General features: G+C 49.0%; 2 protein-coding genes and 1 non-coding gene across 5 annotated transcripts in view; all 3 read right to left on the bottom strand.

The window, feature by feature from the left end:
* LOC108444183 (golgin subfamily A member 3) overlaps nucleotides 1-5,922 on the bottom strand; it is a 32,291-nt gene extending 26,369 nt beyond the window's left edge. The window contains exons 1-3 of one of the 3 annotated variants that reach the window (XM_017725203.2): nucleotides 5,840-5,922; nucleotides 4,732-4,983; nucleotides 951-1,160 (exon numbers count right to left, since the gene is read on the bottom strand). In XM_017725203.2, coding sequence (XP_017580692.2) covers nucleotides 951-1,160; nucleotides 4,732-4,867 — 346 coding nt within the window. In that variant the 5' untranslated portion in view covers nucleotides 4,868-4,983; nucleotides 5,840-5,922. Of the gene's footprint in view, nucleotides 1-950; nucleotides 1,161-4,731; nucleotides 4,984-5,098; nucleotides 5,789-5,839 lie in introns of those variants that run through there. The other 2 variants (XM_017725205.2, XM_017725204.2) reach the window with 2 other exon arrangements.
* Nucleotides 5,923-10,672: 4,750 nt separating this feature from the next.
* On the bottom strand, nucleotides 10,673-17,256 carry LOC108444184 (ran-specific GTPase-activating protein). The gene is made up of 6 exons (XM_017725206.2): nucleotides 17,028-17,256; nucleotides 14,157-14,293; nucleotides 12,695-12,852; nucleotides 12,455-12,583; nucleotides 12,002-12,064; nucleotides 10,673-11,641 (listed from the first exon to the last, which is right to left on the bottom strand). The coding sequence occupies exons 1-6, from the start codon at nucleotides 17,040-17,042 to the stop codon at nucleotides 11,514-11,516; spliced, it is 630 nt and encodes a 209-aa protein (XP_017580695.1). The 5' UTR covers nucleotides 17,043-17,256; the 3' UTR covers nucleotides 10,673-11,513.
* LOC119261903 lies at nucleotides 11,839-11,967 on the bottom strand. The gene has a single exon (XR_005129260.1). It is a non-coding gene; the product is annotated as a small nucleolar RNA SNORA77 (small nucleolar RNA).
* Nucleotides 17,257-18,712: the final 1,456 nt, after the last annotated feature.

Below are 18,712 nucleotides of genomic sequence, written 5' to 3'. Positions count from 1 at the left end.
TGAGGCTAATGGAGATGACGAGTAAAGGAAGCTTATTCCCCACCGATTAGCACCGCATGCCTAAGCCGTCTGGGCGTGGAGGGGTTAAAGGGGCACTCTGACTACAATCATCCTGCACCCTGCACATGGTTACTTCTTACATAAACACACCGACTCCCATCGAGCAGTGGCGCTGCGATACGTCTCGGAGAGAAATATTCGGGTTGAAAAACGAGGAACCTCCCCTTCTGATGATGCACCTTGAAGGTGGGAGGAGCTTTTGGGAAGCTACACAGCTAACGCTACTGCCGAGAAACTGAAAGTCTCATGCATATTCATTAGCCTCATGGATATTCATTAGACTTTAGCAGCTCTACATGAGTCGAATTATTCAACAGCGTTTTTGGGCCAATGTTAAAATAAAAAAAAAATAAATAGATTCGAGAAGTCGTAATACTTCAAGACGAAAGGTGTACTTTTTAGAATAAATCCATAATATTTTGAGTATAGTCGTAATAATTTGATATACTTTGCTCTAATTTGACTACAACTTTTCACGGTATTAATGTCACTTTAATTTCATAATTCTACGACATACATTCTCAGAAAATTCCAAGCTTTATCAGTGGTGGATTCCCAACATTCGTACGATGTTACTGGGGAAGCATGCGAGGTGTTGCAGTGAGAGAACACTAAGAGGAGAAAACACAAACAGAACGAGTGCAGAACCCGATGAGAGTGGACAGTGTTGACCAGTCCGCTACTTATTAGCCTCATAGCTCCAGCGCACAGAAACAAACTTCAGACACCAAACCTGTCTGGGCTGAAGGGCCACATTCGGGGCAGGTGGGAAAACTGAAATTTCTGCTGAACTGTGGGTTTAAGAAACAGGCAGGGTGAGGGTTGGAGGGGTAACTGGGGCGGTACGGGCGGGTCAGGGTTGGGGGGGTTACTCAGTGTCGTGTGCTTACACAATTCGGTCTCCTGCATTGGAATACTTAGTCTGAGTGACTGCAATGCGTCGCTCTTGTGAGCAGAGCCGTCTGGCTTCTCTAGGCTGTGAGGGAAAGAGGCCACACCTGGGTCGGGCCGGGCGCTGGTGGGGGGCCGTGCAGGGTCCCCTGCGGCTCCCGGAGGCTCCGACGCCTCGCCGTTCTCCAGCGGCTCTGCTCGGACATGACCTGCAGGAGAAACGGACACATTACATCAGCAGCAAGTCCAGAGGTCTGGATATAGTGTTAGCCCAAAACACAGTTAGTCCAGAGGCCTGGATATAGCGTTAGCCCAAAACAGTGTTAGTCCAGAGGCCTGGATATAGCGTTAGCCCAAAACAGTTAGTCCAGAGGCCTGGATATAGCGTTAGCCCAAAACAGAGTTAGTCCAGAGGCCTGGATATAGCGTTAGCCCAAAACAGAGTTAGTCCAGAGGCCTGGATATAGCGTTAGCCCAAAACAGAGTTAGTCCAGAAGTCTGGATATAGCGTTAGCCCAAAACAGAGTTAGTCCAGAGGCCTGGATATAGCGTTAGCCCAAAACAGAGTTAGTCCAGAGGCCTGGATATAGCGTTAGCCCAAAACAGAGTTAGTCCAGAGGCCTGGATATAGCGTTAGCCCAAAACAGAGTTAGTCCAGAGGCCTGGATATAGCGTTAGCCCAAAACAGAGTTAGTCCAGAGGCCTGGATATAGCGTTAGCCCAAAACAGAGTTAGTCCAGAGGCCTGGATATAGCGTTAGCCCAAAACACAGTTAGTCCAGAGGCCTGGATATAGCGTTAGCCCAAAACAGAGTTAGTCCAGAGGCCTGGATATAGCGTTAGCCCAAAACAGAGTTAGTCCAGAGGCCTGGATATAGCGTTAGCCCAAAACAGAGTTAGTCCAGAGGCCTGGATATAGCGTTAGCCCAAAACAGAGTTAGTCCAGAGGCCTGGATATAGCGTTAGCCCAAAACAGAGTTAGTCCAGAGGCCTGGATATAGCGTTAGCCCAAAACACAGTTAGTCCAGAGGCCTGGATATAGCGTTGGCCCAAAACACAGTTAGTCCAGAGGCCTGGATATAGCGTTAGCCCAAAACAGAGTTAGTCCAGAGGCCTGGATATAGCGTTAGCCCAAAACAGAGTTAGTCCAGAGGCCTGGATATAGCGTTAGCCCAAAACAGAGTTAGTCCAGAGGCCTGGATATAGCGTTAGCCCAAAACAGAGTTAGTCCAGAGGCCTGGATATAGCGTTAGCCCAAAACAGAGTTAGTCCAGAGGCCTGGATATAGCGTTAGCCCAAAACAGAGTTAGTCCAGAGGCCTGGATATAGCGTTAGCCCAAAACAGAGTTAGTCCAGAGGCCTGGATATAGCGTTAGCCCAAAACAGAGTTAGTCCAGAGGCCTGGATATAGCGTTAGCCCAAAACAGAGTTAGTCCAGAGGCCTGGATATAGCGTTAGCCCAAAACAGAGTTAGTCCAGAGGCCTGGATATAGCGTTAGCCCAAAACAGAGTTAGTCCAGAGGCCTGGATATAGCGTTAGCCCAAAACAGAGTTAGTCCAGAGGCCTGGATATAGCGTTAGCCCAAAACAGAGTTAGTCCAGAGGCCTGGATATAGCGTTAGCCCAAAACAGAGTTAGTCCAGAGGCCTGGATATAGCGTTAGCCCAAAACAGAGTTAGTCCAGAGGCCTGGATATAGCGTTAGCCCAAAACAGAGTTAGTCCAGAGGCCTGGATATAGCGTTAGCCCAAAACAGAGTTAGTCCAGAGGCCTGGATATAGCGTTAGCCCAAAACAGAGTTAGTCCAGAGGCCTGGATATAGCGTTAGCCCAAAACAGAGTTAGTCCAGAGGCCTGGATATAGCGTTAGCCCAAAACAGAGTTAGTCCAGAGGCCTGGATATAGCGTTAGCCCAAAACAGAGTTAGTCCAGAGGCCTGGATATAGCGTTAGCCCAAAACAGAGTTAGTCCAGAGGCCTGGATATAGCGTTAGCCCAAAACAGAGTTAGTCCAGAGGCCTGGATATAGCGTTAGCCCAAAACAGAGTTAGTCCAGAGGCCTGGATATAGCGTTAGCCCAAAGCACAGTACGTTCAGGGGCCTAAAGATTCAGTGGCCTGAAAAATCAAAGACCCAACACAAAGTCAGCTTGGGACTTGAAGATAAAGTTGGACCAAAACAGATTTAGTAAAGGAGATCAAAATTGGTCCAGTAGCTCCAACAGAGCTAGCGCTGGGACATGAAGACAGCAATATCATAAACAGAGAGATGGTCCAGCTCAAGGACACAGTTATACCAAAACAGCGTTAGAAAGAAACAACCAGACCAGGGCTCCCAGTATAGACTTAGCACAGAACAGCATTAGTCCAGGACCCCTGGGGACAAGAATGCTGTAATATGGCCAACATTAGATTAAGTAAGGAGCTCTGCTGGACTAGCGCACCTCGGCCTGATCCTAATCATCTCTATCTCACCGCTTTGATCTTCTCTCCACAGTTCATGAGCAACTGAAGTTGCGTAACAGTCTACAGCTGTGAAAACACTCTGCGCTGAGCCGAGTCTACCGAGCTAAGCAGTGTTATTACTGTTATAACACTGTTATTACTACCTCCTCCTTCACTGCTATAGGGTAACGGGCTAACAGCGGTGAGCCTGACTGACCGCTCGGGCACTGGCAGGCCTTGTTTGTGCACTGATCAGTGCTGTTTGATGTCAGTGGCAGCCTAAAACACTGTGAAGTGGAATTTTACTCCCACTAAACTTTCCGTTTCTTGTTGAGAAACAAGTCAAACAGCCTGATCAGGTAAAAACAGCACAGAGGAAGGAGGGAAGCTGAGGCTGCGCAGCAGAAACAGCCCAGCGTTTCAGTCTGAGCCGATGTTTACGCCGACTGTCCTATCACAGCGAGTAAACAGGCGGCAGGACTTGTGACCTGCCGGACAGTCATGCATACCGTGTTTACGCTGTAAGACAGTGCGGTGCATCTGTCCAGGAAACAGTGGTCATTCACGCAATGCACTGCTTGGCTTCACAGACGTCCAGTGAATCCGAACTTTTCCCAACGAGTAAAGAGCCCAACTAGTTACTGTGGGTAACTTAATAAAACCATAACTCATTAAATACCGAAAATATTAAATACTGAAATTATACAAAATAATTATGAATAATTCAGTATCTACTCTGATGAATTATTCACTTTCTATTACAAATCGCTCTGTATTAGACATGAATTACTGTATTTACTACAAATGACTACTAAACTACTAAAAATAATTCAGGAATTACTACAAATTATTCAGTGTCTACCTCAAATTATTCATAATCTACTATGTATTACTTAGTAACTACTATGATTATTTTCTACTACAGAATGTCATATCTACTTTGAATTATTCGTCATCTACCATGAATTATTCAATATCTACTACGAATTAATTAGCATCTACTATGAATTATTCAGAACCCACTATGAATTATTCATCATCTATTACAAATTATTCAATAACTACCTAGAATAATTCAGGAATTACTACAAATTATTCAGAATCTACTATGAATTATTTATTATTTACTGTGAATTATTTCTTGTTTACTATGAATTACTCAGTAACTACAATGAACTATTCAGTGAATATGAATTATTCAGTATTTACTATAGATCGATTACCTCCCTCTGTAAATGACACGGTTTAATCCTGATACACTTAATAAGCTTAAAAGCAGTTTAGTTTTTTTAAATAATCCCCTGAAGGCAAATCTCCTTCATATTCCGGTGGTCTCTCACCATTGGGAATTTTCTCTGCGGCGGGTGAGTTTTCCGGCTCTCCGGGTTTGTGGGAGCCTACGGCGTTCAGGGTGGGGTCTTCAGTGGGTGGGGTCGGCTGAGGGGCCGCGCTGGTTTCTGCTTTTCCGTCCTCCATCTTTGAGTGAGCTGATGTGATGCCGCACCGGCATCCATGGACAGAGGCAGGACTCTCAGGGTCAGGGGTCCTCACCGCATGGCCGGCGGGATTAGATCCTGAAGTGATGATGAAACCTGGGAAATAAATGGAATAAATTATATGGAACATTCTGCTTGACTGAACTGTACAGAGCCTCGCCTGCACGCAAGTTAAAAAGGAAAAATGGGTAGAAAAATATACGTTTTTTACTTCTTGTTTAAAATAATGATGTCATAAGATTAGAGTGAAAAAAAGCACAGAAAAAATTAAAAATGAGGGTAAAGGCAACCCAAAACACAGCCTGTCAGAACTGAAGCCATAGAAATGATAGACTGAGGTAAAGAAAGGCAAGTCAGCCTCTCAGCGAGGAAATGGACCCTGTAAAGCATCCAGAACACGTCAGCTTCACTGCGAGAGGCAGAGAGGCAGAGAGGCAGAGGATTAGGCAGGAAAGGCCAGTTAATGCCACAGACTGGCTACAGAAAAGCCAGGGGCTAAAATAAGGCTCGGGTCCGGGGCAGGGGGTCTCGGCGAGCCGCGGGGCAGGGGGTCTCAGCGAGCCCCCGTGTTGGAGGAGACGCTCCTGATTTCCAATAAGCGGTTAAAACACATTTAACATCTAATATAAAGAGACTCGCAGGACAAGCGCTCAGCCTCTCGCTCCAACGTTCCGGTCCACCTTAAGCAGTGCAGCAGTCCCACTCTGCGCCTCGGCCGTTACAGTAACGTCTGACGCGCCGTTTAAGGTGGACCGGGAAATTCGACTCGGGAGCGAGCGAGTACGAGCCCGAGCAGTTAGCATTAGCCTCCCTCACAGCTCGACCCCCCGACCACAGCGAGCCGAGCGGCCCGAGCGCCGCGCCGCACACGGGCCGCGGCGCCGCCAGGATCGCGGGGAAGCGCTCGGAGCGCGTAAAGACGAGAAAAAGCCGCGCGTTAAAAACGACAAACCTGAAAACCTGCGCCGCAGATACGTGGCTGTTTAGATCCCGGCACTTCATCAGTCCGGACAGAAACGTCGGCCAGCGAAACACGCACCACAAAGGTTCCGCCTACAGCAGGGCGCTAAACATCAGAGACCATTTAATTTCACTAATCTAATAATATAATAACTATCTCATAAAATATGAGAAATAATCTAAATATGAGAAAACATACACATAACCTACAGAGATATACATCAAAAACGCTGAAATACAATGAGAATATATATATATATATATATATATATATATATATATATATATATATATATATATACATATCCTCAGTCCTGGCTGGCGACCATGCAGTTGGAGTTTGTCCCAGTGTGAAATAAAAGAGTATTGGGAGCGAGTGGAGTCCTTCTTGGAGCGAGTGGACAGGGTTCTGGAAAGGGTCCCGCCTACAGGCTCCATAGTCTTACTGGGAGATTTCAATGCTCACGTTGGCAATGACTGGGAGACCTGGAGAGGCATGACTGGGAAGCCTGCCCGATATAAATCTGAATGGTGAATTGTTATTCAGGCCTCTGGACTAACTCTGTTTTAGGCTAACACTATATCCAGGCCTCTGGACTAACTCTGTTTTGGGCTAACACTATATCCAGGCCTCTGGACTAACTGTGTTTTGGGCTAACACTATATCCAGGCCTCTGGACTAACTCTGTTTTGGGCTAACACTATATCCAGGCCTCTGGACTAACTGTGTTTTGGGCTAACACTATATCCAGGCCTCTGGACTAACTGTGTTTTGGGCTAACACTATATCCAGGCCTCTGGACTAACTCTGTTTTGGGCTAACACTATATCCAGGCCTCTGGACTAACTCTGTTTTAGGCTAACACTATATCCAGGCCTCTGGACTAACTGTATTTTGGGCTTACACTATATCCAGGCCTCTATATGGTGATTGTCCATAACGAACACCAAGTTCGAACACAAGGATGTTCATAAGTGTACACGGTACCAGAGCTCCTTGGGTCAAAGGTCAATGATCGACTTGGGCCCGTATGTTCTGGACACTCGGGTGAAGAGAGGTGCTGAGCTGTCAACTGATCAACATCTGGTGGTGAGTTGGATCAGATGGCAGGGAAGACTGATGGTCAGACCTGGCAGACCCTAGCGAATAGATTAGGGTGTGCTGGGAACGACTGTTGGAGGCCCCTGTTCGGAATGATTTCAATTCCCACCTCCAGGAGAGCTTTCCTCATGTCCCAGAGGAGATAGGGGACATGTCCCAGAGGAGATAGGGGACAAAAAGAGGCCTTTAGGGACTGGATGGCCCGAAGGACTCCAGACTCAGCAGCAACAGTGGCAGAAGCAAAATCCAGGGCGTGGGAGGAGTTTGGCGAAGCCATGGAAAAAGACTTTCTTTCGGTCTCAAAGAGGTTCTGGACAACTGTCCGGCGACTCAGGAGCGGTCGGGGTGGCTGTGCCCAAACTATATTCGGCAAGGGTGGAGAAACTCTGACTTCAAATGAGGATATTGTCGGTCGGTGGCAGGAGCACTTTGAGGAACTCCTTAATCTGGGAGACAAGCCTCTCTCACAGGAGTCAGGGCCAGAGGCTTCTGGCAGGTCAAGTTCCATTTCTCTGGTGGACGTCACTGAGGTAGTTGGTAAGCTCCTCAGTGGCAAGGCACTTGGGTTGGATGAGATTCGTCTGGAGATGGTTAAAGCTCTGGATATTGTGGGGCTGTCGTGGCTGACGTGCCTCTGCAATATTGCATGGACCTCAGGAACAGTACCCTTGGACTGGCAGACCAGATTGGTGGTCCCTATTTTTCAAAAAGGGGGACCGGAGGGTGTGTGCCAACTATCGGGGTATCACACTGCTCAGCCTCCCTGGGAAAGGCTATGCCAAGGTGCTGGAAAGGAGACTCCGACCAGTAGTTGAACCTCAGATTGAGGACGAACAATCTGGATTCCGTTCCGGCTGTGGAACAATGGACCAGCTTTTCACCCTCTCACAGATTGTTGGCATGGGAGTTTGCCAACCCAGTCTACATGTGTTTTGTGGACTTGAGGAAGGCTTGTGCCCGTGTTCCTCGAGATATCTTGTAGGAGGTCATCCAGGAGTATGGGGTGCCGGGGCTACTACTCCAGGCCATTCAATCTCTGTACTCCCGGAGGGAGAGCTGTGTCCGTATACTCGGCATTAAGTCAGACTCTTTCAGTGTTAGCGTTGGACTTCGCCAGGGTTGTGCTCTGTTTCCACTCCTGTTTGTGATGTTCATGGACAGAGAGTCAGGGCGTAGCCGGGGTCAGGAGGGCATTATGTGTGGAGGCCGGAGGGTGGCATCTCTGCTGTTCACAGACGATGTTGTTCTTTTGGCTGAATCACATGGATGCCTCCAGCGCTCACTGGGGCAGTTTGCAGCTGAGTATGAAGCGGTTGGTATGTCGATCAGCACCTCCAAGTCCATGGTCTTAGCCCGGAAAAGAATGGTATGCCCACTCCAGGTAAGGGGAAAGGAGCTGCCCCAGGTGGAGGTTGTTTAAGTATCTCTGGGTCTTGTTCACGAGTGATGGGAAGAGGGATGGTGAGATCGGCCGCAGGCTGGGACAGGCGGCAGCAGTAATGCGGTCACTGTACCGGACTGTAGTGGTGAAGAGGGAGTTGAGCCAAAAGGCGAAACTCTCTGTTTACCGGTCGGTCTACATCCCGACCCTCACCTGTGGTCATGAGCTGTGGGAAATGACCCAAAGAATGAGATCGCAAATTAATTTATAATATATATTATATCAGCGTGTGTGTTCACTAGTGTGTATGTGGTGTTTCGCTTCACGGATGGATTAAATGTGGAGGTGAAATTTCCCCGTTTGTGGGATTAAAAAAGTGTCACTTATTATTTTTATTATTATACTTTCCGCCACTTCTTAAACAACGGCATGTTTCTGTATATTATTGTTTAGTCCTGTATGCTGTATATTATTACATTTACATTACTTTATTTTGGCATTTACCTTTAATTAGAAACATTAAGTGTAAAATTTTTTCTGATTTTTAAGTGTAAATTAAATAAATCATATCTATTGTATTAAAGCATGTGAATAAATACACTGAACTGTTCTACTGCTAGATATTTTTGTTATATTTCCACATTTAACTCTAAAAATCTATCGATAGTTTGATTGAATTCTTCCACGGCTGCATCTGCACACCCAGCGACGGCCGTCTTTAAAGGGGAGCTCAGGCCTAAAACCAGCACTCCATGTTATTCGGTACGAGTGCAGAATTTCCTCCACCAGCCTCGTCAGTTTAACAGAATTCATAATAGTTTTATTTTATTTTCGTGGTTTTATCGATCAGTGTTCTCACTACACTACCCAGCATGCATTGTGCAAAAACATCACACCACCATTAGTGGAATCACACTTTAGTGTTTCAGAAATCTACGGAGCCCCGCTGGTGACATCCTGTATAAATACAGATAACGCGTGGCCACGACTTAGTAAACCGGGATCTCGTTCCCACGTCTTACTAATGATTTAAGCCACGACTTAATCATCTCATTCCCACACCTTACTAAGTCATGGTCATGCATTAGGACCTCGTTCCCACGCGTTAATAAGGTGTGGCCATGCATTATTTTTATTTATACAGGAGCTGTTCTCCCCAATAAAAGTAAAATAAGTAAAAGTGCTGATGGTGATCACTGCTGGTGAAAGTTTGGGTTCTAGATATCTGAAGTCAGACTGTAACACAGCAGTGTGATCCCTCATAGGTCAAACTTCAACACTGCGGCCCAGGCGTGTTTGGAGACCAGTGACGGGACATGGTTGAAGGAGAAATCGTTGGTTTTTTATTTGGTTTCTTCACAATCCTCAAACACGGTGCACCAAACATCACCACCACCATAAAGCGCGAGTTTTCCTGCAGTCAGTCCGTCAGAGAGCCGCCGTGAAGACAACGGGCCCGACTTTCACATCAGGAGCCCAGAAGAGGACTAGAACTTTTCACCCAGAAGGTTTATTCAGAACAAAAATGACCAACGTTCAGTTTTCAAATGTTAGACATGCCGAGCAGCAACTCAGTATAAAAAAGCGCACCCTCCTGAGCCCACCGCCCCCACCCCCACCCCAACCCCACCCCACTTCAGCACAAAATCCCTTTTACATGGAGGTCCTTCACCACCACCTGCAGGAGTGGAGGAACATAAAACTTCAGTTTCTGGCAGCTGTAGATAAATTGTTCAGCTTAAAGCCAAAATATAAAGACATTCCTCAAAATTCAAAACTCAAACTGAAAATTTAAAAATACTTCTCAAAACCGTCAAGTCAAAAATAATCACTCCTGAAAATGATCAACTTACCCTGGTGAAATTCTCAGTACCTCAAAATAATTCTGTACTTTCTTGAAATTTAATAATTTTGGCACAGTCAAAAAAAGTTTTTAAAATCAAAATTTCAAGAAAACTCATTACTTTGAGGTCCAAAGTGGATATTTTGAGAGTCATTATTTTCATAGTAACTAAAAATGTCAAGAAGAGAAATTTAAGGTTCTAGGCGAATATTGTGAAAAAATGATGCTGAAATACTGTTTATTTTGGCGGGCTGCCAGAAACAGAAGTGGGCGGTTCCTACTTTTTCCTCCTCTGCCTGGCAGGAATGGGCTTCAACACCTTCGACGGTCAAAAAAGAAAAACCGACTGGATTTCTGGAGACAACCGTGAACCGCAGCCTGACTTCCAGGCCCAGGAGGCTAAAAGCCACCGTCAGCATTTGTGGAACTCGAGGAAGAACCTCGAGTGATCGGTTCTCCGTTCTCTTAATTTCGTTTGAAGCAAACAAGCAGCCAGGCCTCGGTTTAGTTTCATTTATTTATTTTATGAGTTTCTTCAAATGGCTGGTCGACGAGCAGATGCACTTTCACCCCTCCGAAATCTTTCACTCCACTCAAAACTAGTCTTACTTTCAAGGAGAGCCGTTTTTAACCCACCGCCGGTCGGCCACGATCCACAGACGACTGACAGAAAACCTGCTCAGACACTTAGAACAGAAGCCAATGGGCAGCAACTGCCCACTGTCCTCTATTAGAAGCCTGGAGTCTGTGGGTTTTCTACTTACCGTGACCGAGCGCTGTGGACGCGGCGGATAGAGGCCACGTTAAAAATGCTCCAAACCCAAAACTCTGACACCTTCCCCACGGCTTAAAGTCAAAGATTCGCTACAAAACCCGCTCACGCCCCACTCACTCGATCCGCTTCCTCATCCCATTAAACAGTTCACCCACACGCTGGATTTCACGCTGCTACCTTAGAGTACAAAAGAAAAAATAATGGAAAAACAAAAAGTTCCCCAATGTGGGAATCGATCAATAGCACAAGCCTCGTCTTACAGCACGGTCATGGTGATACGTGGGGGGTCAGAAAGTGGCCAGAAAAGACAGGAGAACCCACAGAGGAGCGGGAAGAGAGGTGCGTCGGTGTGGAAGGGAGGAACAACCACGCAACATTTCGATGATTGAGAAACGGACACTTTAAAGAGGCATCAAGGTCTTGTGATGTCGGGAGGAAAACAAATAAAAATAAGTAACAAACACCAAATCAAAAAAAAAAAAAAAAACAAAGTGTCCAAATTTTTAGAGTCTATTGTAGAAAAGGGAGACGTGTTGCAGGTCAAAGAGAAGCGCCGTCACCGGGCTCATTTCTCCTCTTTCTTCTCCTCTCCCTCGCTTTTCTCTTTCTTCTCCTCGGAGCTCTTTGTCTTCTCGTCCTTTACGGAAAGCTCCTCCAGTTTCTCCGCCACCTTGTTTGCGCTGTCGCCGCTGCCTGTCAAACACACACATTCAGAGTCGGTTAGTATCTCTAATAGACTTTATTACGAGGTTCATCACCACACGGTGTGGCTCTCTGTCCACTAACGTGGAGAAACAAGTTGCACAGCTAAAACAGCAGAAGAAGCCACACTGATGTCGTGCACACGTTTGCAGAGAACCGGACTGTTCTGGTTGAGACTCAGCACTAATAGATATATAGCAGAACACCCTGGAGTCGGTCTACAGAGACAGACTGGCGTGGAGCGCTCTGCAGGATGCTCTAGCAGACAGAAAAAGTTTCAAGGCCGGAGGAGACGGCCCAAAACAGAGTGAGTCTGCAGAACAGCAGCAGGAGGAGGAGGAGAAACCGTACCTTCCAGAGATTTCCGGACCTCCTCTTTGCATTCGTCAAACTTCGCCTTGAACTTCTGTGCATCTGCAGAAAATAAACACCACCAGAGTTACTAACCGAATAAATCCAAACGACAGAAACCGAAGCGCCACCAGGCCTCGCCTGTTAAAGAGGGAAACCTTTAGCTTTAACAGGTTTCAACTCTTTGGAGTTTCACAAATTTCCTTGCTTCTCATAAAGTACATAAATATTCACTGCTCCCTCTCCAGTCCATGCAGTCAATACTGACTGCTTTTTCAATGAGGCACAACACAGGGCAGCCAATCAGAGCAGAGATCATTTACATAGAGCAGTCTTTAAGGACAAAGAGAGGTTATTAAGGCCGTTTTGGAACCTAAAACTACACAAATGTCATAAACCCCCTTTAAAACCCCCCAAAAACGTGGGACGAAAGGCACTGCAGGCCTCACTCACTCTCAGCGTTGAGGAAGCGGATGGCCAGCAGCTCCGGTTTGGGTTCCTCGTCTGCGAAGTCCGCGTGTGTGTTCCACACCCAGGCTCTATCACTGCCCGCGTTCGGCTTCAGCTCCATCAGCGGCATGACTGCACGCATCGACATGCACGAGTTACATCAGTTCTCTGGTTAGGACGAACGTTTTCACGAGACTGGGCGTTACAGCGGGTTTAACAGGGCACTGGGTAGCCGCTACTCACTGTGGTGGTTGGCACAGATCTTTAGTGTGCGGTCTCTCCTCATTAGGAGCCGGATGGTGCCTTTCTCTTTGTGCCGCAGCAGTTTGACATCGCCCGTGCCGCGCTCCTTCCACTCCGGCGGGTCGTTCTCGCTCGCAAACCGGTACAGCTTCGCCCGCCTAAGTAGAAGACATCAAAGCATTGTGTTACTTTAGCATGAGGCAGTTTGAAAGGTGCAGGAGCGCCACAGAGAGACCCATCAGTTTCCCAGTCCAGCCCTCAGAGCCGCCCCAGACGGGTACATTTAACATAGTCTGAGGATTTTGGGGTCGAGCAAATATGTGGAACCATCTGGTCGGCCCTAAGGATTGAACTTGGTTTTCAATATTGCATTCGTTCTTCACGCTGCCTTTGGTGCCCACCAGACATCGTGTCATAACCAAGCTCCCAGCACACCTGGTAACCAGCTGCTCTTAACGGCTTGGTTCTTGGTTGGAAAGCTTGGCATGCTGGGAGCTGGACAAAAATGTGGACCATCTGAGGACTGGACTTAGACCTCCTGGACTAGAAGGAATTGGAAAAAGCTGCTGAACAAGTGACATTCAACTTCACCGTCATCGCTCACTACAAGGCATGGAATGCAGTTAATATCTAAATATACAACTACACGAATACATACACAATATCAAACGTGATGTTATCCAAACAGGGCTGCACAAGCTAAATGGTTCCTTGAGTGTGCATGGTTCTATATAGTACCATTTTCTTTACTGAAGAACCCTTGAAGAACCATTTTAAGTGTGTGGCTCACTGCAGCAGATCATAATTTAGCTATGAATCCCCACGATTGCCCCTCAAAAATGGCTAGATGAACCAACTTCAGGGCCAGTGACTCCAGAACAGCCGTGACTGAACAGTCACCTTGCGGAGAAGGTACAGGAGTTTAGCTCCAACCCTAATCTGGCTCACCTGATCCAATTAATCATCGTCAGAAGGCCTCGATTAGCTGGATCAGTCTGTTTTTTAACTACGCTGCAGGAAGGCGGCTCGCATCGCAGAGCTGGCGTCCACTGAGCTCATATCACTTTGATCAGCTGTCATTTGAACTCAATTCTCTCGCATTTTAAAGGGTCAATATTATTTTTTTCACCCCATTTCTTTGGTTTCATGCATCAAAAACAAGTTTACTTTTACATGGCCATTTACACGGCCTCTAACTAAACATGCCGCTTCTGATGAGATGTTCCGAGTGTGTTCAAAATAAGAGTCTCCTTCATTTAACTATGGCAGCTGTGCCTCACTCAAAACAGCAGTCGGCACCGAAACACCCCTTATAGCCTCAGCACGAGTGGGCGGGGCTAATCGGGCAATAAGCAAACGATTCTGTTTTCAAGACATGAGAAAAACTGCAAACTCATCTGCATCTCAGCACCAGAGCTGCTACAGAGTAAGCGGCATGTTGTTCAACGTTAGTGCGGCTCACATTTTGAACAGCTCCTCTTCATCTTCCTCCAGAGTTTTGACCTCGCGCTCAGGCAGCGACACGATGGGCTCAAAATGGGGGTCGTGGTTGGCGTCGTCTACGTTATCTGTGGACGTCTCGTGGTCATCTTGTGTATCCTTTGTCCAGAAAGAGGGAGATAAAAATGAAAAACCATGCATTATTGAATGTTAACGGCTTTCCGGTTCATACCGACAATCACGTTTCAACAAAAATCAACCAAACTAAATCAGAAGCCCACAGTTTGTGCGCAACAACGCAAAAGCTGCCAATTTTTATGAATAAATAAATAAAAATACCAGCAAACAAATGTACAACAGTATTACCCCTCCCTGTTGACTAAACTCTGCCGAACCTTCTCGATTCAGACTCAAAGCTCAGAGTCGCCAGTCGTATCAAAACTGAAAGTGTCGCTACACGTCTGCGTTTCACAGAACCATTAGGTTTAGTTTTCTGAGCGCTCCTACACGCCGCACCGGCCCCGGGGGGCCCTCGTCTCCGTGGCCGCTCAGCAGTAGCTCAGACTGAAAGGCGGGGGGATTTAAAGAGCTCACTCTCTAGCTCTCCCTTTGTCTCCGATTTGCTGCGGCAACCACACTCAAACCCACTGGTGCTGAACCACGAGGCTGAGCTGTGCTGACGCTCTGAGCAGCGGAAGGACCCGGCTTTAACGGGGGCGCTGCGTCCGTTAGAGGCCCACATTCAACGTCAACAATAACAGAATCCCTGTTCAATTGCACTGGAATTCTTTGTGCCAGAACAGACTCCCAAACTTTCCCAAAACTTCCAGATGAAGGCCGAGACTAAAATGATTCATCAGTGATGAGCACTGGCGTTAGTTCAGCGACGTATTCAGAGTGGTCTGATGTGGTGGTGATGGGAACCAGACGTCCCCTCTAAAAGCTCCTCACAGTGGTGGTGATGGGAACCAGACGTCCCTCTAAAAGCTCCTCACAGAAAGTTCCTACATGAACTGGTTCTGAATTCAGTGCCTGATGACTGAGACGCTGTTTTATGAGAGTTTAGAGAAGATTTTGGCCTTAAACTCCATTCATGGTGGAGAGATACATGCAGGGTTGCTCTGAGGCAAAACAGTCCGCCTCAAAAAATTCAGATTTTCCACTATTTTCCCATCATCGTCCATATAAACTCCATTTTAACAAAGTCTAAGCATGCCTGCGGTCTTCCCATCAACACGGAGGTTAACCAGGCGAAAGTAGACGCCTTAAAACTTCCCCAAATCTGTTCCTTCCCCCACGTTAACTAAATTTTCAGTGGGTAATGCGAACTTGGTCCTAGACAAGATCTAACTGGCCTAGAAAGTCTAGTCCCAGAGTTAAAACATGGATTTTTGCCAGGGATGCCTCATGGGTAGAAATGACTCAATCTAAAGCAAAAGGAGTCCAACTCTGGTCCTGAAAGGCCAAAGCAGGGTCTCGGGCCTCGGGCAGAGCTCTGGCAACCTTTTCGTGTAGAAACTTTCTGTGAGGAGCTTTTAGAGGTGGACGTCTGGTTCCCATCACCACCACTGTGAGCAGCTCTGACTCTGCGCGTTTCTCTACAAACTCAGCGTTTCGCATCAAATCACTCCGAACGGCTCTGTTTACACCTGAACCACTTAATTCTGCAGAAATTCAGAAAAATCGGTGGGCTTCGCCTTTAACCGGCCCTCGGTCGCCTGAAGCCCATGTGCTCCTACAGCAGCATGCTAATGCTAAGGCCGGCTACAAAGGACCCTCTAGCCCCGTTAACGTTACCGCCGGCAGGCCACACGATCCGGCTTCCCCTCCATCAGCCGTTTATCCCGCAGACCGCACCGGAGCTCACAGCCACGGCCGCTGCGCTTCGGCACGGACACACACATCCAGCCGAACGCGTTAGCCTCGCTGCGGCTAGCACGTTAGCCCCTGCCGGGTCCGGCCTAACGGCGCCTCCGCGGCGGAGCCTCACCCTTTCACTCCGCGGCGCTGGAAAACGAGACGGGCGGTGATCGGGCGAGAGGATCTCCGCTCATACCGAAGGATGTTCACCTGTTTCGGGCTGCAGTCTGCGCACGGAGAGCCTCAGCGCTGCTAACGCTTACGCTAAGCTAACGCAAGGCAGCCGACCCGTTTCAGGGCCCATTTAAGACGGAACCACCGAATAAACGGTCCAAACGGGGAGCTTAGGGGCGATACAGAGGCCCACGGTACGAGCCTCAAGATAGTTTCTTACTGGACCCAAGTTTCTTTACAAGTCCAATTGGAACTCGCCGTTCCACCTTAAATGGCGTAGCATTTATATTCTGGCGCCGAGGCGCGAGAACACAACGCCTGCACCACTTAAGGTGGAGCGGATAAACGAAGCTAACCGAGCTGAAACCGCACAAATGGACAGATAACTTAGTTGCACAAAGACAACGCGGCAGTTTAAACGACGGAACAGATAAAAGCGAAGGTTTTTAGAGAAAAGGTAAGTTTCCGCTGGCCGTTCGGCGCGAAGCGCGATTTTAAATCATGTTTTTATTTATTGACAGATGAAGTTAGCTGCGGCGGCTAGCAGAGCTAGCCCGCTCGGAAACAGGCGGTAAACGGATCCGAGAGCGGAAAGAGGGACAAAGCGAGATTTTACAGAGTTAAATCTACAGAACTGGACCGACTGGGAGTTAAAACGGCCTCCCGCCGCAGACGAAGCGGGTCTGGCGGCGGAACCGGCCGCTTGGTGCAGGAAAGCGGCAGCCGGCTTTTAAACTCGCCGTAGAGACGCGGCGGGCGGAAAGAGGAGAAAAAGACGCGGATTAAAAGCAGCCGGCCGACCAAAAGCCGCCCGCGCGGGCAGGAGGCGCCCGGGCGCGCTCCGGATCAGCTCGCTCACCTTCGGGTCCGCCATGGCTCGGTGGATGTTTGCGGATTGTGGAGTTTTACTGGGCGCTTTTCAGCCTCACCGCGAGGAAGAAGAGGACGCTCCCGCTTTCGCGCGCGCTCACCGGACCGGCGTGTCGTCACGGCCGCCGCCGCGGGTGACGTCACCCCGCAGAGCGCCGCTGTTTGGGGTTTTTTAGTGTTTGCGGTGTTTCGTGTTTATTCCGTTAGTTCCGAGGCGGAGCCGCCGCGCTGACGAGCCGCGCGGACCGGCTGAGCTGTTTATCCCGAGAAAATGTGAAGCGGTTATTCCGGGTGTTCCGGGTTTCTTTGTCAGTACAGCGCTGCCATGGCAACAGAGGTCAGCGAGTACATCAGAAAAAAAAACAAAACGAAAAAACAACAGAGTTAGAGGGATGGAGAGGGATGGAGGGAGGAGAGGGAGGAGGGAGGGGGGAAAGGGATGGGGTATGGAGAGGGGTGGGGGTAGACGGATGGAGAGGGAGGGGGGAAAGGGATGGGGTATGGAGAGGGGTGGGGGTAGACGGATGGAGAGGGATGGAGAGGGTGGGGATGGAGCAGGGAGGGGGAGAGGGTGGGGATGGAGCAGGGAGGGGGAGAGGGTGGGGATGGAGGAGGGAGGGGGGAAGGGATGGTGTATGGAGAGGGATGGAGAGGGGTGGGGGTAGACGGATGGAGGGGGAGAGGGTGGGGATGGAGAGGGTGGGGAGGGAGGGGGAGAGGGTGGGGATGGAGAGGGTGGGGAGGGAGGGGGAGAGGGTGGGGAGGGAGGGGGAAAGGGATGGGGTATGGAGAGGGGTGGGGGTAGACGGATGGAGAGGGATGGAGAGGGTGGGGATGGAGCAGGGAGGGGGAGAGGGTGGGGATGGAGCAGGGAGGGGGAGAGGGTGGGGATGGAGGAGGGAGGGAGGAGAGGGATGGAGGGAGGGGGGAAGGGATGGGGTATGGAGAGGGATGGAGAGGGGTGGGGGTAGACGGATGGAGGGGGAGAGGGTGGGGATGGAGGAGGGAGAGGGTGGGGATGGAGAGGGAGGGGATGGAGGAGGGAGAGGGTGGGGAGGGAGGGGGAGAGGGAGGGGGAAAAGGGATGGGGTATGGAGGGGGTATGGAGAGGGATGGAGAGGGGTGGGGGTAGACAGATGGAGAGGGAGGGGGAGAGGGATGGAGAGGGTGGGGATGGAGGAGGGAGAGGGTGGGGAGGGAGATGAAGGGGGAGAGGGATGGAGGGAGGGGGAAAAGGGATGGGGTATGGAGAGGGTGGGGATGGAGGAGGGAGAGGGTGGGGGGAGAGGGTGGGGATGGAGAGGGAGGGGGGAGAGGGATGGGGTATGGAGAGGGAGGGGGAGAGGGATTTAGAGGGATACAGAAGTGGATGGATGGATGGATGGATGGATGGATGGAGGGATGGAATGATGAGTGGATGGACGAACTGATGAACTGGACATCACTTTTGAGGCAGTTATTTGCTGGTTCGATCCCCAGAGCCGACAGTCCATGACTGAGGTGACCTTGAGCAAGACACCTAACCCCCAACTGCTCCCCGGGCGCTGCGGATAGGGCTGCCCACCGCTCTGGGCAAGTGTGCTCACTGCCCCCTAGTGTGTGTGTATTCACTAGTATGTATGTGGCGTTTCAGGTCACGGATGGGTTAAATGCGGAGGTGGAATTTCCCCGTTT

Source organism: Pygocentrus nattereri, chromosome 20 (genome assembly GCF_015220715.1).
Source record: "Pygocentrus nattereri isolate fPygNat1 chromosome 20, fPygNat1.pri, whole genome shotgun sequence".
Taxonomy (NCBI): Eukaryota; Metazoa; Chordata; class Actinopteri; order Characiformes; family Serrasalmidae; genus Pygocentrus; species Pygocentrus nattereri.
Note: the sequence above shows the minus strand (reverse complement) of the source record. Positions and strands in the feature narration are given on the sequence as shown.